General features: G+C 38.5%; 2 protein-coding genes across 3 annotated transcripts; both read right to left on the reverse strand.

The window, feature by feature from the left end:
• Positions 1-1316: 1316 nt before the first annotated feature.
• rab11fip4a (RAB11 family interacting protein 4 (class II) a) lies at positions 1317-16523 on the reverse strand. The gene is made up of 15 exons (XM_008415090.3): positions 16218-16523; positions 14259-14346; positions 13287-13375; positions 10743-10903; positions 10503-10670; positions 9468-9602; positions 8991-9026; positions 8764-8872; positions 8227-8330; positions 7969-8109; positions 7165-7246; positions 6138-6275; positions 5159-5305; positions 3948-4091; positions 1317-3840 (listed from the first exon to the last, which is right to left on the reverse strand). Exons 1-15 carry the CDS (start codon positions 16368-16370, stop codon positions 3724-3726), a joined length of 1812 nt encoding a protein of 603 aa, XP_008413312.1. The 5' UTR covers positions 16371-16523; the 3' UTR covers positions 1317-3723.
• Positions 16524-17892: 1369 nt separating this feature from the next.
• On the reverse strand, positions 17893-21660 carry coil (coilin p80). 2 transcript variants are annotated; one of them, XM_008415088.3, is made up of 7 exons: positions 21324-21658; positions 19664-20561; positions 19072-19158; positions 18703-18750; positions 18512-18581; positions 18328-18416; positions 17893-18002 (listed from the first exon to the last, which is right to left on the reverse strand). In XM_008415088.3, the coding sequence occupies exons 1-7, from the start codon at positions 21572-21574 to the stop codon at positions 17955-17957; spliced, it is 1491 nt and encodes a 496-aa protein (XP_008413310.1). In that variant the 5' UTR covers positions 21575-21658; the 3' UTR covers positions 17893-17954. The 2 variants fall into 2 exon arrangements, with proteins under 2 accessions (XP_008413310.1, XP_081465688.1); XM_081609562.1 differs by lacking the exons at positions 17893-18002; positions 18328-18416; positions 18512-18581 and having other exon boundaries at positions 18702-18881; positions 21324-21660.
• Positions 21661-22428: the final 768 nt, after the last annotated feature.

Consider the following 22428-nt stretch of genomic DNA (forward strand, 5'->3'; position numbering starts at 1 on the left):
TTCTCAACATTCAGTGTCCATGCAACAGTGGACAGGATAATTCTTACAACAGTCTAACATACTGGAAAGAAATACTTCTCAGTTTCTCTGAGGGCTGTTTGGATATTGTGGTAAAGTATTCAAATGTTTTAGATGGTGTATAAAGCACTGAATGGTTGAAAGGATTACTGGTCAAATATGAATCACATAGACCTCTCCGGTCATCTGAGACAAGAGAGCAGAAACTGCATTTAGTTTCTATCCTCCTCTGTTTGACAACAAGCTCTCTGAAAACCTGAGATGGGAAGAAACGGTAGGTCCTTTTAAATCAGAAAAGGAAGCATTAGTGTTTACTACAATTATTCCATCGTTTGTGTTTTCAGTGTAAAGCTGAAACCAGACATGCACACAGGATAAAAAGACACATCTTTTTATTGTGTCTTCAAAATCTAAAGCTTACATCCAGTGTGATTACTATCTCTTTAAACATCGAGGGAAACCCCAGATTGTGATGTCATCATTGCTTGGAGAACTTCTGATAGGTTAACTGATAACTGTTAACTGATTTGACTTAACTGCAGGTTCCTCTGTGGATGTTTGTTAAGGCCAAATCTGGAGCACACTGGTTATGCTTTTTTTTTTTTAAACATAAAAATTTCAAAAAAACAAAACAATAAAATACAAGTTTCAATCAACCAAGATATCAGGAAGATAATCATGGAGCTGCATAAGTCTGGTTCATCCTGGGGAACAATTTACCGATGCCTGAAGGTGCCAAGTTTATGTGCTCAAAACAACTATGTGTTCAGTGTCTCAGAGGGTTCTGGTCCAAAATGTGCAGTTACACCAGAACAAAAGCTAAAGTTGTTGTGAAGATGCTGCAGAGTGATTATTCCCAGTGAAACCAAGGTTGTCCTGCCAACATGGGTTGAAAAGCTGCTCTGGAAGGAAAAAGTTTTTATTTCAAAAGAAACATAAATAAGCCAGACTGCAGTTTGCAGATGCACACACAGACAAAAACCTTCACTTTTGGAGGCATGTATAGTCTCTGTGGTGCACTCAGAGTTTTTAATCTGAATGATATCTATTCCTTTGTTTTCCTGTAAAGCACTCGGAATTATCCTGTGTACGATTGGTGCCAAACAAATAAATGTGCCTTGCACTAAAGGTTTGTCTTTTTAAAAAGCCTAACCTTTCAAGTCTATAGTGTCTTCTAAATGTGGCACCTTTTCATGTTATGTCTCTGATTACATTCAGAATGTTAAACTCTAACTCTTGTATTGGTCAGGAAATGTACCCTGGAGCTCTGAACCTTAATAAGGACAAACCACAAGAGCTGACTTGCCAAACCAAAGCCAGTAGATTTTATTTACACAAGTAAGCAAAAACAAAATGAGCACATGTGAATTGTGACAGGTGATATCCAACAGGTTTAATATACTTATTAAATGTATAAGTATGCTCTACATCAATCTACATATTTTGTGTCAAAAAACAAAAACAGTTTGAGCAAATGGAGCTCAACAGAAACAGTGGAACTGCATCTGTACGACATTTAGGACAAATAAATGAAAAGTATAATGGCAAAGTACAGCAACATTAATTAAAGATCATAACAGAAACTATTCAATCTGAGGCCAAACAACTTTTGATAAAACTGCCATTTTCTATGTTTTACAACTTAATACAAGAAGTGAAAAAGAAGAAATCACAAAGTTAGTGCAACACAAAAATACTTGTATTTGTTAAAGGATGTAGAGCTTTTTTTGCAGGTTAATAACTGCATTCCTCACTCACAACTGTGGACTGCTTTAACATGTTTACATAGTTGTTCAAAGTGACAAAGTGAGCATAAGTTTGAAAGTGATCTGAGTACAATATCTTATTAACATTGGTTAAGGAGAGAATATTTACAACATAAATCTAAGACGTGGTTCACTGTGTGCTGGACCAGGTCAGTATGCTTAGGCTGGACAAAATGAGTGAATGGTGTTAAATGTTGCTGTTCCTTTGTTTCATTTATTGTTTCCTACAGGAACTGCAGAGTTCTTGTAAGAAAGAACATCTGCAGTTGGTGGAAAACCTGGGTGTCTAAAATGTGCTGAATGTGCTTGATTTCCATTAAAATATTTATTTTCATTTCAACGTTTAAAGTGGATCCACATTTATTTGCTAGCAGTTTTGTGACGTTGTGCCAGTAAGGGGAGCAGAATGGGACAAACTCTTTAGTCTTAGAAACACAAACAACTAGAAACTCAAGATAAAGCTATTGGGTGACATTTCACTCTCCAACTCACTGTCAGCTAAAACCTTGATCATAGTACAAACATATGAAATATGTGTCACAATATAATTCCAGACATTCAGGCTTTAAGAAACGAGCAAGTTGTTCAGCTTATATAAGGTATTTCAGATATTTGTTGAGTTTTCTCTCTCAATCAGTGAAACTATTTGGCACACCATTTTCAATATTGGCACCTTGAAGACCTGAAATTACTCTTAGGCTCATATGTTATAAGCATAAGAAATGAATGCTATGCAGAGCATATATCATATATCTTGTAAACTTTCAGCTGTGTTCAAACAGACACTAAAATATTAGAAGGAGAGAAATGGAACCACAGATGGAGGCAGTCCCTGAAATGCTCCTTACTCTAAACATGTTGTGTACGTTTAGAATTAATCCCAGTCGAACCATCTACATCAGTGGTCCCCCGAACAATACCAGAGAGCGTTCAGATTTTTTCTCATAAATTCTATTTTCCGGTTTATATGTGGATTTTTCTTCAACCACCAGGGGGCTCTTTAGCAGGAAGTGTGTCCTGTAAACTGTGGGTGTTTTGTTTAGCATGGCGCATTGCTGCCATCTGTTGGACTTTTAGGGAACTGCTTGACTTTTATGTTATTTAATCAGCTCGGTTGTTGCGCTAGCGGTAGAACGCCGCTAGCCAACAACACAGTTGAACGCCGCATTCCAGGTCGAAATCTTCGAAGCGATGCCTGTAAGTAGCAGCTTATACTTCAAAACGAGCCTTCATGTTAACATATGAGGAATTCATATGTTAAAGTTACTTTCCCTCAATGGAAGATATACTAGTCAGTCCCGGTGACCGTTTCCCTAACGATTTTTGCCCATGTGCTTTCTGGGTAAAAATCAATCGAGAAACGCGCAGGTGATAACCGTGTAACACTTTTTCTGGTACAAACTGACGCCGGACCCACACCAGAGAAGGGAAAAGTTATGTGGCCCTCACAGGAAAAAGTTTGGGGACCACTGGTCTACATGATGGAATCAGGAATATTTCTCTCTGAATATTCACTAAATGCACCACATCAGCTCCTGCCTAAACAGATTGAAACTGTGGCTAAAGGCAGCCAGTGTCATAAAGACGTTACTGATGTTAAAACAACGCACAGTTGGTGTTTTAACTAACTGACTACTGAGATAAACTCTATTTTACTTTAGTTTTTTTTTTTATTCTATTTATTCATATTTTACTGTGTTTTGTGTAACTTGGACAAAATAATTTCCTTGTGGGATCAATAAAATGATTTTGAAAGAATGCGTTAAACAATCCTGACTTTTGGCATATTTGTTTATGTGTATGAGCTAAAAAAAAAGTACAAACATATTTTTGGTCAAAAAAAAAAAAAGACAAAGACTGGAAAGGTTAAAACAAAACATGTTCATAGAAACTGGTGCCATGGCTAATTACCACCACTACACTAAAACAAATGTAAAGTTTACTGCTTAATCTCTAGGATGGAAGGATTGTGATCAAGAATGGCCAGAATGATTTTGTCCATATATTGTCTCAGACGCAGGTTGATCTCTTCCTGTTCTTTCAGAGCATCAACAAGCTGTAAGAGGAAGAAAGTTCAAATGATTCAATTCTAACAGACAACAAAAAGCAAACAACATTCTAACAAACTGATGGACGGACATAGACTCCATCCATCAGCCTGACCTCGTCTCTCGAAGCGTTGTCGATCTCAGCAGCGAGGCACTGCGCCTTGGTGTGGCAGGAAAACAGGTTCTTTGCTTCATACAAACTCAGACTCAGAATCTGAGCGTTAAGATCGTCGTTCTGGTCTCTGAGTTTAAAGTTCTCCTGAAAGAGTTCGGAGACAACAACAGTGTTTCAGCAGCAGTGGGTGAAGGTTAGGATCAAACCTGACTGCAAGGGAATACTGTATGTGAGAGCAAAGATTCAAACATCTGATGAGTAAAAAATTGTTTTTCACTAAAGACTGTATGCTTTTAATCTAAGGCGTCCTCACTGATTCTGATGCAAATAGAATCAGTGACTCTTTACGGCTGGTAATAAAATTCCACCTATGAAGCAGTAACACAGTGGGCTGTCAGCAGCATCATTCTGAAAAATATTTACAGATCATTCACTTTTTAGTGGAGTTATTTCTGATCTGAAACACCTCAACACTGAACTGTTTTTATGTTGCCATGAATCCTGAAGCAAAGAGCAACAAAAACATTCTTATTTAAATGTACCTTTCATTGTACAAACGTACAGATCCTTTTAAATATGAATATTAGTTTTAATTGTTAATGAAATTTTATTAATGTTTTGTCTTTTCATTAATGTTTGTTTTTAATCCAATTTTAACTTTGTGACTTTTATATTTAAATGAAATGTCCTCATTACAAAAACACTGATCAACTTAACAGACACATTTAAGCCGGTCACAATAAGCAGTTAAATACATAATAAATTAAAATGAGTTTGGTCATTTACATTGTGATGATTAATATTTTTTGTGTGCAATTTTGTTCACAGAAACTCTATAATCCATTTTATTTATGGTTTCAGTTGTGTTTGGTTTCTATGTCCTTTATATTTATTGATTTTGGTTGTGTTGTTTTATTTTGGATAGTTAAAGCATCTTTCATTTCCAGTGTGGCGTGTTTTGAACAAAATGAAAGTTTCTTAGTCTCTGATGACTTGTGGACTTGCTTTATAATGCTATTATCAACATATTACTTGGGAATGGTCTCAAAACAACATTATCATTTATCAAGATCATTTGTGGGACATTTTATCATCCCGTAAAATTTGTTATCATGACAGGCAATATAAAATCAGTGACAGAAAAATGTGACTTAACAGCACAAAGACACAGGATTTTTCTCAGCAAACCGGAGTGTTTTCTGTTCATTGACCTGTTTGAGTCTCCTGACTTCATGTTCCATTTCCGTCTCTCTGGTCTTGGCGTTAAACTCAGACAGCCCTTTGCCCTTCCCAGGATGTTCCATTTCCAACTTGAACAGCTGCAGATGCTCCAGCTCCCGGCGCAGGTCATCAATCAACTGCAAACAAAAGATACAAAATATTTGATAAAATTTGTTGGTTTTTTTGTAGATTAATTTTAGTTAGCTCAGTTAAAAATACATTACTTAAACCAAAGAGAATGAATAACCCTAAACATCCATGTGTATTGAAATAGTCATTAGAGGCTGATGGTGTGGATGAGAGGAGGTCCTGATATGTGCAGGTGAGTCACAGGAGGGTGAAGTTCTGCTTTTCTGGGTGCAGGAGAAAAATAAAATATATTAAAGATCTGCTGTTGTATCAACCTTCCAGACCTCTCCGGTCTTCTAGTTCTGGTTTTGCTCTGCATCACCAGAACTAGAACCAAACATGGAGAAGAAAACATCTGAAAGACTGAGTTCCCTCAAATCTAGACTATAAACCTTGGATTTGTTACTGGGGACTGGGAAGCATCTCACTGTTCTGGTGGAGATACAAATAACACTGCATTCTAAATGTAGCTGGGTCCTTGTTAGCACTTGAGTTTAATCCATTTCATATTGTAGAAGAATCCTGAAGTTCCTCCTTCCCTCTCTCCTTTCTGTACTCTCGTCTGGTTCTGTATTATTTAGCCTCGCAGCTAAATCAGCTGCTCTGGGTTGTAAAAAAAAAGTTACATTATGATAGCTATGCATCATGACAACTTTGCAAAAGTAAAAATGTAGCAGTAAAAACTCTCTCCAGCTGCATAATATCCAAAATCAGAACAAAAAATCTTTATAAAAAGCAATGTTTCAACCAGAAAAACTAAACGGGAAAAGATTTAAGGAGAACAAGTCACAAGAACGGAGACAGATCTACTTCAACAATCAGAGAGAAAGCCGGCCTCACCTCCTGCATGGCCTCTTTTTCTTTCTGAAACTCATGGCGGTTGTGCCAGAGCTTATCCATGATCTTTCTGTACAGATCCACCTCATCCTTCAGCCTCAGACTGGTGTCCTCCAATTTGTCCGTCATCCTTTGCTTTTCCTGCAGAGTGAACAGGAAGACTAGGTCAGGAAGACTGAATGTGGCAGAGAAATCACAGCTTTTTACCTGAACCTTACAAGTTAAGCAAAAGGCATGTTTCACAGGGACGGTGTTCTTTTCTTGGTAAGTCCTGTGAAAATAGAGCTGATGTATAAAAGAGCTCCAGTTTTGCTCTGAGAAGTAGCTCCTATAATGAGCTCAGCAGATGCACAGTTCCACCAGGTGTTTACCAATTGTTGCTGGCTAGTCTGAAGGAGCAAAGTGGGAGAGTTGTAGGGAGGGCTGCTCTGAGAGGCAAAAGCTCAGAAACTTGGAGCTGCAGTTCTGAGGAGGAGCTGTGTCTTGAAGGCGGAGATAGATCCACCCAGGTGTTTTACACAGCTAAATGGTTGCCATGGAGATTAAAGGATTTCTCAAACATGAATGAGAGAATCAAGGCAACACTCCAGGTATGTTTTTGATGAGGGAATAACTCTTTGGTTACCATTCAGACTGCCCTTCTCTTAAATTTGTCATGACTCACATCACACACTAACCACATCTGTCAAAACACAAACGCTCAGAATGATGGAGGCAAAGGTGAAAGAGACGAGAGAAGAAAATGGACATAGACTGCGACTGATAAGGTTTTCCTTAATAAGAACATAAACTCTCAGATACAGAAACAAACATGCTTGTGATATTCACTAGAAGAGGTAAGATCAGAGCAGGTTAACTGTAAGCAAGATGTCAGGAGTGCAGCATAACTGAAGGTGCTATTCAAGTTATCTGCTGAAAATTCTTATTTTTTTCATTTTGCGATACTATATATATCACAATGGTAGAAAAATGGCAACATCAGTTTTTTTTTTCCAGTGTCCTGCAGCCCGGGCCTGTCAGTTTGACTCACCTGGTCCAGTTTCTCAGACTGAGACTTGAGTCTGCTCACATTTACGCTCATGTCTCCATTCTCCTCTTCCAACTGCTGGACCCTGTGCACAAGTTTGCATAGAAATTAAAATCACATTTTAATTTGGGCTTACTGTCCCTTTAGCACTGAGCCCATTCAATAGACTGGTTATTAATATGGACAAATAAATCAAATTATTTTTCATGTCTTTGCAATTCTAAATGTGAAGCAAAAACTAAATGAAAAGCATAAATTTGAAACATAAAATATTTTTTGGCCTTCATGCAAAAAACACTATAGGTGATGGAAGCTAATACTGTGCATGTCTACAGTGAAACAGTAGTGGCAGCATCATGATGTGGGGATTCTGCCTTCAGCAGGGACAGGGAAGCTGCTCAGAGTTGTACACAAAACAATCCTGGAAAAAAGTCTGCAAGAGGCTGCAAAACGTTTCAGACAGGAGCACAGCTTCAGTTTACAGCAGGTAGTTGCTTCTGTTTCACCTACCTATTGTTGATTTGATTTTGGTACATACAGAGTCTTCATAATAAATAGAAACACCCAGTGAAGAGAGTGTTTACTTCCTTGTGCAGAATATTCTATATCTCTAAAGCAGCACTGAGCACTGAGATATCTGACTGTCACTGACATTAGTTACAGTCACACTGCTTATGGCCTCCATAAGCAACTGTGTTCTTCGTGATGATGATGATGATGACTCAAAGTGAATGTTTGAGTCAGTCTGACAATAATTAATGTTTTAGGCTGTGCTGCAGTCTTCTCTGCAGCGTTTTTGTAGGTTACCGGCAACAGAGCAGATCTATCTCTGTGTTTCTGTCTCTCTCCATCTTGCTGTAAGCCTCACGGTGGCGCTTCATCTCCTCTCCCAGCGTCTCTGCTGCTTTTGTCTCAGCATCCTTCACCTGCTCTTCCAGCTCATGCACCCTGAGAGGCAAACATGTACATACTGATCAAACATGTATAACATAAAACTAGATCTATGTGAGTTAAGCTGAGTCACAGGAACTAAAATCTCAAGCATGTACTGGATGTTTCTCCCACCTGTGGACCAGGTGGGTGTTCTCCTGTTTGAGTTTAGACTTCAGGTTACTGTTGGCCAAACTGTCACTCTCCAGCTCAGTCACCTTCTTCTCCAGATAACTGACCTGAGTGAGAAAAGCAGAGGAATCACAATCCATGTTACTTATTCAGTCAATATCAAGGACGTTCTACCACTAATGTATGTGCCATGTGACATAGGTGGAAATATCAATAATAAACTAAACAACAAATATTTGACATTCTGAAAATGTTTTTTTTTTTTTACCCCATACGTTGAAAGCATTACCTTTATCAAATAACCTGTGGTACATTTTCCAATAATAAGTATATGTGTATATATTATAATAAGTATTCAAAAAGAAAAAAATAAATTAGAATTGGCCAAAATTGGCCAGAATTGGTCAAAGAATTGGTCAAATAACTTCCGTAGAACATAATGTCTTATAGTTGCATATGAGGAAATCTAAATATAACTTCATTTTTGTGTCTGTGTGTGTGTGTGTGTGTGTGTGTGTGTGTGTGTGTGTGTGTGTGTACTTTGTCTGTGATGTCGAGGTCACAGGAGTCGATGCTGTCTGTGAACAGGTCCTCTGTGCTGCTGCCCTGACTGGAGCCAAAAACTCCAAGATTGGCCTGAAACAGCTGCCTGTAGAGACACCAAGACAAATATACCTGATCACTCATTACACAGAGAACACTGCTACATCTCACATCTGCTACAAAAAGGTAAAGTTAGCTCATCAGGACGAATGTCAGTCACTCACCGTCCAAACGCTGTGCTGGAGATCTTCCTGTTAGGACTGAAACACAAAGCAAAGCAAAGAGTCAAGCTAACCATGACAGGTTTAAAATGGCCTGCTTTAAAAAAAGAGAACAATGCTGCTCTGACAAATACAACCAATCTAGTCTTTATTTTTGTCCTATAAAGACTATTCTGCAGTCAACAATTTATGTTTCAATTCCCTTCTGATGTGAGTTTAGCAAGTACTGCAATGACTCGCATATCTTGCAACCACTCATTGTACCTGGTCTGAAATTAGTTGCCGTAGATACAAGTCTGGCTTAATTTGGAGTGATAAATGCATAACATGGGTTTAGTGTTGATGGCTTCACATCTCCTGCAGTAAATCTGTGATGATAATGCTGAGTCAGCAGTCAGGGTGTTATGGTAGTGGCTCTGGTTAAAAGTAAATCTACAATCAAAGGTGCGAGTGCAATGCAATTTTTCTATTTTTGTCTACCTGTTTGCCTTGAGGTTTCGAAGACGAGCCTCCAGGTCATTGAGAAGATTCACTTTCTTGCAGCACTGAGAACAGTAGATGTCGAGCAGATCACTGTTGTACAGCTGCTGCATCTTCTGAGGAGTATGACCAGCACTGTGTTTGGAAAAACAAGATCAACACATAACACGGGACCACTAAACCAGACAAAACCTTCCATATGTACCAACAAAACAAACCAAACTAATTTTGTAATTTTTTACTAAAAAAGTAACAGTAAACAATGAAAGTAAAAGAAGGAACACTCTTAACTATTTTTATCCTCAACAGAAGCGTCTCCATTACAAATGTGCACAAGACTTTGTTTGCATTATGATGATGTCAAAAAAGCATAATTCTGCAATTGCTGTGATTCCATCAAACAGGACATGCAATTAAAATCACACATGAATGTTGTTCATGTAATAAGTCAGTAAAAATCAAGCTGTGCCATCATCCTCCAACTTCCTGCCATCTTCGAATGCACCAATGGTAACATCTGGTTGTTGGTCATGTGACTCGTGATAAAAAAAGTGTTTCCTTTGGAGTTTTGCAAAATAAACCAATTTTGATAAGGCTAAAAACCACCTCAAAACTTTTTATTAAAAAAAAAGTTTTTTTTTTTTTTCAAAATTACCATGTTTCCATTATGCAAATGTATTTTTGAATAGTTAAATTGCGCAATGATATGGTCAATGGAAATGACTAAAAGAAAGAAACAAAAAGAGATGTAGATAGACATTTAGAGGAAAACTGAATTATTACAACATCTGAGGAGCTGCTTGGTGCTCATTCAGGCTGGAGTGTGTTAAAAGTGACTAGCACCTTCTTCCCTTAAAGCTGCTCTGTGGTTCAGCATCACAGCATCTGCTTCGCAACCTTTCAACAGTTCCAGATGGAAAGAAGTTACAGTTGCTAGCAGTTCTTTTTAGCTTCCATTCTAACAAATGTGTTCAGAATTATTTTAGACCAAATTAAAGATTGTGATTTGTTTGTATTTCCAGACAAAATCCAAACCTGGAAGGGAGTGAGGAACCCAGGTCTGAGAAGCCATTGGTCCTGCTGTCGTCTTCAGGACAAGGGCTGCTGGGGCTGAAGTCTACATCCACCCCCTCACCATAGTCCTCAAACTGCTCCTCTCTGGGGACAGCAGGGACCGACGCCGACCCCGTCACGTGTCTGTAGCTGCACAGCAACAGTTTCAGTCAACACACGCTTCGCTAAGTTCCAAATGGTCACTTGTTTTTTGGAACTGACCTGTCCTGTGATGTCTCTTGGGAGTCAGAGCTGTGGGTGTTTTCAGCAACGCTGTCCATGTCACACTCTGCCTCAGCTCCACGCCTCACGTTGTACACACTGCATTCTGGGTAAGATCGCGTACATGTGATGATAGGAGGGCCGAGCTGCACCTCACCATTCTGCAAACATACAAAATGAAATGTATTGTTATGTCAAAATAACAGCAATAATATTAGTAGGTGAGGTTTTTTCTTTAGTTTTGTTTTATTTTATTTCTACATCACTGCAGATCATATAGTTTACATCGAACTGAGAGGAATAAGATCATAATGAAATCATAAAATGAATCACAAACTAGATCATGTTATCCTGCATTATGTTAGAGGATAGGGATTTCCCTCTAACATATCATAAATTATGAACTCATTTATGATAATAAATTATAATTAATATTTGCAAAGATAACAGTGCAATCCAATACCACAATTTATGCATAATATGGGCTCAAATTTGGATTCAAAATGTTTCTTGTGATAAAAACAGGTTTCCCAGTCTGATGAAATGATGGATTTGTGGTCTGCAAGTATGGGAAGTATAAATGCACAAAATGTATCTTACTAAAATGAATCAAACTGAATTGGTCCTTATGTACCGTAAACAGTTTTCGACTGGACCCATTTATTTTGTTTACTTCTGACACACCTGAATTAAAATACTTTTTCAGTATCTTCTTTCTTTTAGTGGTCCGAGTCTGTTAAATGACAGAGTCAACAGTTTGCTGTGGTGGTTCATGGTGGTTCACCTTACAGATGTAAGGTGAGACTGATGGAAATGCCTGGAAGCTGTTGATGTTTTATGGATTTTCGACTCATCTGCCATGATCTGCCGCCGTTCGGCCTAATCAACAGGATTGATTGACAATCCACATTTATCCCAGAAAAAACTGGCTTACAGCTGACTTCACTTCAAATTGGAACAAAGTTGATGATGACGCTGCAGTTCTAGTTATTGTTTGGCTATGACAACATCAGTATATTCATTGGATGAGTTATTAATCTGTTCGTTTATCAGACAGGGTAGCATGGAGTATGCTCCAGATACAAACATTAATAATACGTCTGGGCTCTGGCACTCTGCTGAAGGCCACGCCCAATCTAATGCAACAAAGGACTTTCATATTTATAAATGGCTACTTTGGGTTTTATTTTATTATTATAAGGCTACAATTGTTTTTTTAAGAAAATGCTGGACAGTTTTCACTACCAGACTGCCTTCTACTCATTAATGCATATTTTGTTTGTGATGAAAAGGTCTGTGGCACATAAAGAACTATAAAATGCTGGAAATTCTCCATTTTTATATTTACAAAATGCACAAAAAATCCATCTAATATTAGAATAGATACAGTAAATTAGCCAGATAGATATGTGCTGCAGCATATTTAGAGATTATTAGAGAAACCGTAGCGACATAACTGAAGGCTAACTTCCATAATGCTATTATTTTTTCGGTTATTGGCTATACTTTAGCTTTGTATTTCTCATTAGCCCAGAGTAGAGACTGGTATTGTCTTAACAACAAAGCTGGAGGTTAGAGTTAATATCGTCAGTAATTATGTTTGTAGTGGTTGTCCAGTTCATCTGGACAGAGCATCCAAAAAGCTTTCAGTGGTTAAATCATAATGGTATAACATGTCTACGGTCTATATTCAGCCATGTTTGTTTAAAATATGAGAAGCTAAGTGAAAGATTCAGAGATCACATATGTCTGAGAAAAGAACTCTTAGAAAACATTTAGGTGAGCCGGATAGTAATTTATGTGGTGAATCTCATAAAAACATATCAAATCATCTGAGCGCTGTGGAACGTCTTTGGTTAAAATGTGTGGATTTTACATGTTATCCTGCATAATGTTAGAGGGATAGGGATTTCCAACAATCTGACAGAAAATTTTATTTCTTTATTAAAATGTTTGCAGCTCATCAGCACACTCATACATAATTTGACAACATGCATCTCTTTAGTTTTACACCCAATTTAATCACTGGAAGTGAATAAACATTTTAATTCTAATATTTATTCACTATTACCAATAAAAAATTCCAGATGCACACCAAATATACTAATTTATTCATTCATGAAAACATTTACAACACTTAAACAATTATTGCATCACTTTGTTAGAGGATCTTTGTCAGAACAAGGCTACACCTCCGTCTCTCTCACTTGTCCTCCTGTTGCTAAGCAACTGTGTAGCTGAGCTCAACTCTTGCAGGGCTGAGCAACCATCACACCACAGCGAAAACATCATGTTTTACAGTAAATTCACATTAACTCTATCCTTTAAGAGTCAGATAGACGTTGGTGTTCAAACATACTCCTAACTCTACGCAACGGTCTGATAAGGGCCAACATTGTACTGAAGAGTCGTGATGAAGAACGGGCGGATGCTCTAGTTGACGTGTTGGAAGGAGGACAAGCAGACACTGTGGATAAAGTGTTTCATTTATGTGTCCCACAGCTGTGTTTTTTTAAGTTTGAACCATTAGCACAAAGGTTTTACCTGATAAATGTAGCCGTTGTCTGTGACTGACTGGTGCTGGGATGTCTGACTCCGAGGGATAACCGCCATCTTTAATATCTCCTCAAAACCTGCAGCAGCAACGGAAGGATAGAAGAGGAATGAGGTGGAGGTAAATGAATTACTTTTCAGAATTGTAAGAAGAGGTAATAGTGTAAATACAATAGACTGTAGAGGTTAATGTACACACACTAGATGGCAAGACTGCATTCCTTTAGTATAATTATTTCAATTTAAGGCAACAATCTGAAGTTCAGATCCCATTTCTATGCACCTTGTGCAACATTTAGGTTTCCACACAAACTGAACTTCAGCACCAAAACTCAATTAAGCCAAATAATCCAGATCCTGATGCTGGAGAGTGTCTCTCCGTCCACATGTTAGGTGATTGGTATCATGTCTTCTTATGAAATGCTGTTAGATTCACACCACATGTAACGGGGTAAGATCTTTGAGATTCCCATTCTGTTTGACAGTAACTCAGGTCAGGGAATGACCAGGTTACTGAGGTTAATCATCATTTATTTATGATTTCAAAGAGCCAGGTTGGTCTGAATAATGTTTTTCCGCTTAATAAATGAAAGAATTATTTTAAAAAAATGATATGTATTTTTCTTTGTCTGGTATTCTAATCTATTTTATGATCTTAAATTGACTGACATGACGATGTCTAGTTCTAAATCTGTGGCTAGGTGAGAAGCTCCAGGGCTCACACAGGTTTTGATTTTCTGTTCCCTGCTTTGTTCCCATAGGACAACAAGTATGTCTGAGGGACGAACAACCACAGGTCAAACCAGGGCTGTGCTGTTGTGTTTCACTGTCTTCCTCATCCAAAAGGAGGGTGGACTTTTTTTTAATGGTGATTGTAAACTAAAGATACAACTTGGTGCTTATTATTTATTGACATATAATAAACACAGATGGAAGTCATCAGAGTGACAGAAGTGGTCTTACCTTTGATAGCGAACACTGCGTGGCAGAACTCTTTAAAGTTGATTTTGCCGTGAGCATTGGGGCACAGATGCTTAGTCAGCTTTTTGACCTGCAACAACAGACAGGTTCACTTTCTGTAAAAGGAGATAGCGGTCCGCATTTTGATAGAACGATGATCAAAATTTATCACCAATACCTGACAACCTTAATGCTTTCATGAGTCGATATAGACATGCTGCTGAGCAATGTGTCTCTGTCTCTCAGCCAATTTAAAGGTTGCTAAATAAAAACGGAATCCAAAAGGTAAATGTATTACAGCAATAATTAAGACTCAGGGATTTTGTATGCAAGTACAGCAACGTCCATTATGAGGTTTCTCATAAAATTTGCTTAACTCAAGCTGTCATCTCAGAACGTTCACACAACATGGATGTAGATCCAAAAGCTTTCATATAGACTCTCTCACCTGACATACATTTGATCAAATATCTGTATACATAAAAAGTCACAGTGACATTTTATTTTTATTTGTTTTACTTACAAAAAGCAAATGAAGGGAAAGAGAAGAAGTTAATGTTCTCCTAAAGATTAACAAGTAACATACATGTGATGCATGACCTTGAAATATTAACATGCAATTACAATAAAATACAATAAGGGTTAATGTATTGTTATTGTTCCCAGAATTAAAAAAAAATGCTGTTCCCAAGACTATAACTGATCAGATTACCTGCAGATTATGTTTTAAACCTGGAAAAACACCTGACACCTTGAAATTGGGTCTCTGTCTCTTTAAGAAGCTCCTGCTCTTTCTGACACTGACCCTTCAGTGCTGTTCTTAAGAGCATTGGATTGAGAAGTCAAATGTATAATGAGCTCAGCAGGCTAACAGTTCCACAGGTGTTTGCTAATGGCTGCTGCTGCTAGTCTGGAGGAGCTGCGTGTGGTTGTGGGGGGGAAGTGGTGATCTCTGAGGTGGAAGTTCGGCTGAGGGCTGCAACCCCAATGAGGAGCTTTGTGGAAATAGTCTGTGTTTTGTGAGAGCAAGCATTTGGTTGCCATTCAACGATTCCTCAAACATGCATGAAAGAATCAAAGCAACTCTCCAGGCATGTTTTTGATGAGGGAATAACATTATACCATGACATAATATCTAAACTTTCTATGGCTTCTGAAATGTATAAAATATGGAAGAATCTACTGCAGAGCTTTGAATGTGTTCACATGTCATGAAATCTAACAGAACCAGGTAATTAATTGGATCCATTGAAGCCGTTTTTGTTCTGATAAAAACAGCTTTCAACAGTTTAACATTCCAACAGTTTTTCTCCTGAAACTTGAAACACATACCTATAAAATGTTTGAACAATTTTATAAACTTGACTTTGACCTCATGGGAATACTAGGTACAATCTGTTGAAGTCAGGTTGGTTGTAACGGTAAGAAAAAGAGCAAAGTAATAGAATATAAATTGTATTATACTCAGATTCAGAGGGCTGGCTGCATATAATTAATTCATAAAGCTAACAGTGTCATTGTTTGTTATACTAACATGATAAAAAAAAATAGGACAGAATACTGGGAACCCTGCAGAGATTACATGGAGTGTGATTAGACCCTAACCCTGATTAATACAGTCCAGGGTCCTCAGACTCCTCCATATCTGTGGTCAACAAAACATAATTTTATTCCATTTTTTATTTACAGAGTACAAATGACCAAGCACTGAGATCGTCGTGGTGCTAGGAAGTAGTCCCCGAAACCAAAGTCAAAGGCCCCGCGCAACCTTCCTGATGCTAGAAACTCTCCGGCACCTGTCAAGGTTTATGACTGGCTGTCTAGATACCAAGCACTGGACTCCATTATTCTCCGACTGGCCCCAGAGAAAATGTTGGAATGCTTTTTAAAGTAATAATATTCGTTAGCGAGTCCTTTATCCTCAACTAGCCCACCTTGTCTCTTTCATTCTCCTCAGCTCACCTCGTCTCCTTGACCGAACTGAAGCCCAAGGTCCATCAAGTGCTCCACCCGGATGAAGCCGTCAGCATCCTCGTCACAAACATCAAAAACCTCCTTCAGCCGCTTCAGAAACTGCAGCAGCTGGTCCTGGTCGGGGAGACCCTGCCTCTCCATTGTTGGCGGTTCTCTGATAATGGTTTCAATTGTCAGGCTTAACTGAAGAGAGTCGCTTTGTCGATCGCCATCGTCCTTCCAGTCCTTAGCTCCGCCGGACTGACTGGCGCTGCCGCTGCCGCTGCTGCCTGTGACATCAGCCGTATCCAATGCTCGGAGGAAGCGAGAAGATCCGGAAAAGCACGAGGACTCACGATCTCAACGGAAGGGATTCTGTCACCGATGAGCTGCCTAGCAACAACCCAGATGTGCTTGTATCTGCACCCGCCTTCTTCTGTGATGTAAAACAGAGCAGCTGGTCATTTTTAGAAGTATCAGTTCTGAACATAATTGGACCAAAGAACAAACAAACAAAACAAAAAAACAAGTTCATCGTGTTATTTTATATTTTATAAACACAGGTCACGGCCATTAGCTTCACTAATTTGTACCATTTAGAATAAAAATAATATATATTTTTTGTTTTATATTATCGAGTGGTAACTCGATAACATTAAAAAAAAAGTTTAAACATGTTGGTTCTATAACATTATGAAATAAATTTACAAGCAAAAACGGGCTAAAACTGGTATGATTTTCAAAATGTTGAAAATGTTTTGATAAACTACACAGAATTAAAAATTGCAAATTCAACTATTTTAAATAAGTTTTTGAAAGGAAAAATCTTATAAATATAGCAGTATTTTAATTACTATATTATCAGTAGGCCTTTATTGAGTTTAATTAAAAATACTTTATTAATCCCAGAGGGAAATTAAATGTAACATATATTTTAACATATATTTCCTCAATTGTTGCAGATGATTTGAGCATGAGATTAGTCTGATGTGTGTTGCTTTACCTTGCCAGTGGGTTATATGGAAAACATGTCAAATTGTTTTTAACACTAAGGATATTAAAAACATCAGGTAATTTGTTAAAGCCCTTAGAGTAAAACAATACAGATTCAGTGCAAAGAACATTGGTGACAAATTTGGTTCTGTCCTGTTCACTGGAAGAGCATCAGGGCTGATCTTCCTGCAAGGCAGGTCTTGTACAGGTTTAAGGTCAAGAAAAGGACAGTCAGTACTCCTGCAGACCACACACATCCTGAACACAAATTGTTTAGACTTTTACCTTCAGGTGGCGCTTCAGATGCAGAGGCAGTTTCTCTCTGCCTCTGCATCTGATTGACATGAAAAATAAAACAGGACATGAGAAATAAAGACAAACTGCAACATACTCTCCTAAACCCTAATATTCAATTAATGAAGTAAAACAAGTTTTAAAATGTCAAACATCGAGGCTGTCCTTGACGAATACTTGACGTGTCCAGGTTGATACAATGCATATTGCACCAAATCAACCTGCCTGTCTTCCTTTATTGTTAACACAATTTATATATAGATATAATGAAAAATTAACAATATAATCAGAACTCAGGATGCAAGATTTCATTTATAAAATTGTAATAGAAAACCAGTCATCGCAGCACCGATATACAAAAATAAAATCCATCCAGAAAAGAACAAATCCCAATAAATTAACTTTAATAAAAACAAATTTATTCAACTTAATAAACAAAGTGAATGTAAGTTTTCATGTTTAAATGATGAGTCTTGGCTCCAGCAGAGAGTCCCAACGTTCCATAACCTGCAGGAGAGACAGTGAAGAACGCAGTAAAATAAAGATTTTATTCAAGACACATACTCAAAGGTTTATCAAGCAAACTTTACTGACAGTCACTGAAACATCATGAAGTCTACAAAACAAGCAATTACCAGGCAGGAAATGGGGTAATAAAAAAAATCATTAATACATGAAATAGTGAACTGTATCTGACCTGTTTGTGGTATATAGTATGTGGTTGCATTAACAACAGGTGTTAAATGAGCAGATTACATATTGATTTAATCACACCAAACTAAGACACTTCATTACTGCCATGGACACATCTATGGAAGGTCACGCAGCTTACCGAAGATCCTCTCTGTACGGCGTACTCCACTCTTTCTGAGCCATCTGGATTCTGATAGACCAGGTCAAACTTGCCTGGTTCAGCAGGAGCTAGAGGGGAAGTACAAGAGAGATGAGTGGGGTTTTATTATTGTTATGTTAAAGTAGTTTTATACACCGAAAAAAAACAAAAAAACAGATCTTACCTTGCGAGGCAGTAAGAAGTTCCAGCTCAATCTGTTTGGTTGTTGGGTCAAAGTTGATAATCGTTCCCTCCTGATGTACATGTAGAGGGGTTTGAGGAATAAGGAATTCACTAGAACAAGCTTTGATGTTTTATTCAGCTACACTGTTAGGTTATGAGAACAATGACTTCATCAAGGCTGACTCTCCTCACCTTATATTCAGATACTTCTGGTGTGTAGTTCTCTGTTAGCTCCAGCAACTGTACATGAATGAAAGGATGAAGAAGGTGAAGAGAAATATGCAAGAATGATTGTTCCCTTTATTGAACATAGTAGCTTTCTCCTGTGAAGGTAGGCGTGTTCACTGAAGGGTCTCTGATAAAAACCTAAGCTGGATTTCACCGGGTAAAAAAAAAAAAGAAAAAAGAAAGAAAGAAAGAACCAATAATAATTATATATATACCTTATACCTTGTCAACAGTTTCTTTAAAACAACTAAATGGGTTTTACACATAACATTTACATTTATCTCCATGTGATGATCAGCCCTGACTCATTAGCACTTGTTCAACCAAACTGACCTTGAAGGCGATCCTCTGGCCCACCTGGGGCGGGGCAGCCAGCAGTGGCATGGAGCTGTAATCCTTCAGGACGGGTTCTGTCTCATTCTACTCAGAGGGACTTGAAGTTATTGTCCAGCCATATATTATTAACAGCAGATGACTTAATGGCCACATGCATCTGTGTCTAAAATGTTGAGATTAACATAAAACTGTTGAGTAGTAACTGTTTCCTAAACCTGACCAACTACCTTCAGCTTTACAGGCTAAACAGACTCCAACGTTGGTTCTTCTAAAGCCTACATCAGAGGATTTGTTAAAAATAATTTTGGTGCACATAGATATTAAAATAAACAGGTGAGCACAAGCAGGACACAATTTCATTTTATCTAAACTTTTACTTCAAAATAAAACACTGATGACCAACATACTTCAAATTCTGCACTGCTTGTGATGGTCCAATAAAGTATATTAAAGTTGGTAGCCATAGATATGTGAAAGACATAAGTTATGATGATAAAAACATGAATTCCAGTGACAGCAGCATTCTGTGTGGTGCTGTCCTGATCCACACAAACACAGCAAACATCTGCAGACACATCTGGAGACTCACCTGCAGAACAACAGACTTGTTGCTCAGAGAGTCAGTCTGATAATAGGGCTCCTTTGTGCCATTCCTGAATCCCTCTACATCACTTTGACCTCTGACCCCAGGGCATTCTCCAGGATCCCCTGCGGCCCACCTCCTGTTCCGGCCCCTGTCGAGGTCCCTCCAGGCCCCCGGGTTGGGGATGTTCAGGAGAGGCTGCTGCGGCCGGCGGATAACCAGCTCGATCTCTTCTTCACTGTCTCGGTTGAGCGGAGGCTGCTCTGTGCTGGATGCCTGGTTCTGGTTCTGAGCTGCAGCCTTGGAGCTGCTGGTGTCGGGATGTAAAATTTTAGTTCTGGCAGGGACTTTTAAAGTGTTAGCCTCATCCGAGGAGGAGTCCGTTTGTGAAGATGAGGAAGGAGGTTGAGATTTTTCGGGGTTGGGGTTCTGGTGTGGAGCTCCCTTTGAAGCAGCAGGGGAAGCGCTGCTTTTCTTGGCTACTTTTTGATGACTAGCTTTATCTCCATTCCTGCTGCTACTGTTGGGGCCTGATGAGGAGACATTCTGTGTTTTCACTTTCCCTGCTGGGGTCTTGTCAGGGCCGGAGGGCATGTGTGAGGCAGCAACAGCTTCAGGGACAGCAGGATGGCTTCTGTCCACTGACCTCACTGTCCTCTTCTTCTTCTTCTTCTTCTTTGCAACCATCTTTATTTCTAACATCTTATTCCCATTATCACCTTTAACTAAATCTGACCCATCTGCCCTGCCGTCCTCCAGCTCGTTTCTCTTCTTCTTCTTCTTCTTCTTGTGCTCTACGCTCGGTCCCTCTGCGGTGTCTCTCTGTCTTTTCTTGCAGGACACAGTAGCCGTCTCTGGACAGCTGCTGTGTCCATTCACCTGAGGCAGACATTCCACCTTCACCCTGATCACAAAAACACACAAATGTTTTTAAATGGTCACATCCCTGTCCTCACAGAGTTTAGAAAAATTATTCATATCTTTCAAAATTTTTGCACATTCTGTCACATTATAAGCTTTAATTGATTTTAGATTGATTTTACTGAAAACTGAACATGAAGTAGTGCATAAATACAAAAATCTGTCTTTCATTGCAAAGTAAATAAGTTGTACACATTAGTCCTTGAAATGTTTGCAAGTAGTCATGAAATCATGAAGGCAAAATGATCTTTGGTGACCTGACACTAGGGCTGGAAAACATATCACAATGTAAGAGTTTCATATCAGTTGATATTAATAATTACTGACTATTGATATCTGAATCACTGATAAACTGGAGGCGTGAGGATCAATGAAAAATAAATGCAGAGTAATTCTGGTAGAAAACAGAAAGAAACTGCAAAAAAAAAAAATCTCCAAGAAAATATAATGAATGGTCCGGGACAATCTCAGTCTCATCTGGTTCTAACGTCACAAAATATGAAAAAGTTCAAATTATGAATAATTTAGGAAGTAACAGAAATTCCGTTGCTGTGAGAAACAGTGTTTAGCTCAGTTCAGCTCAGAGATTCAAAGATCCGAATTCCAGATGAGAAGAATGCCTTTTTCAAATCAGCTCCTTCTTTGGAGAGCAGGTTGTCATGGTGATTTGTTTCTACTCGTACCAACACGATGCTGTCCAGACTGAGATCCGTCTCGCCCAGTGACACCTGAACTGAACACGCACCTGACGTCATCGTTGTCCCGCACCACGTAGATGCTCTCCGTGTGCGGCAAGTAGCAGTCCTCTATGAACAGGCTCAGGATGCTGCTCCGGCTGAACTCAAACTTCTCCCGGATGACGCTCTCCAGGTCGGCCACCACGCGGCACGTGTTCAGGTCCACGAGCAGCCAGCACATGCGGCACCCCACGACGGCCGGGGGCGGGTAGTCAAAAAACAAGCGGAGGCGAATAAACTTGTTGCCGTGCGCAGTCATGACGCCAAAACATTAAATTCATGTGCTCTCTGGCTAATTCAACCACAACTTCCGCTTGAATCTTTCAAAATAAGTCTCCACCTCTCACATACTGCCCCCTAGAGGCCGGGAGGTGGTAATAGTCATCTCATGCTAGTCTCTTCCAATCATACTGTACTGCATTCTGCTTTCAGGTGTTTGCAACTTTTTGAACACATTTTTATGTGTCATGTTTGTGAAATGGTGAATAGTATGCACTTGTATGCAGGACATTTACAGGAAAATAATAAAATAATAATACGGGAGTACGACGAGGAAAAGGGGTTAAAAAAAACGGTAGTTTCCAGGCCAAAACCGGAAACTAGACTTTTTTCTTTTTACAACATGTACAATAAGTTACAAAGACAGTAACGAAAAGAACGACGAGGTTTTACCTTTCTTAAAACAAACCAAAAAAAAGAGCAAAAATTACAAATAGGAAGAGGTTAGATACAGCAAATTTGGGCAGATAACATGAGAAATTCTTTACAAATTGAAGTAGTCTTTAAAGTATGGAATTAAATATGTACCATCAGAATTTGAATAAAAAATGCATCTGAAACTTGAATGTTGTATATTTGGACACATATCTGCAAACGTGTACAAATAATGACACTGAATTTTTTTTAGGTCAAAATTGTATTCTGAATTAATTTTGAAATTGAAAAAGTAAGCGCAAATATACAACATTCAAGTTTCAGATGCATTTTTTATTCAAATTCTGATGGCGCATATTTACTTCCATATTAAAGCTTTAGTATTGGTACAGTACTTCGATATTAAGAAACATAGGCACAAAAGGCATTCAATTTGGGTTTCAACTTAAGAAATTTGCA

This window comes from Poecilia reticulata, chromosome 8 (genome assembly GCF_904066995.2).
Source record: "Poecilia reticulata chromosome 8, P_reticulata-male-v2, whole genome shotgun sequence".
NCBI classification, from domain to species: domain Eukaryota; kingdom Metazoa; phylum Chordata; class Actinopteri; order Cyprinodontiformes; family Poeciliidae; genus Poecilia; species Poecilia reticulata.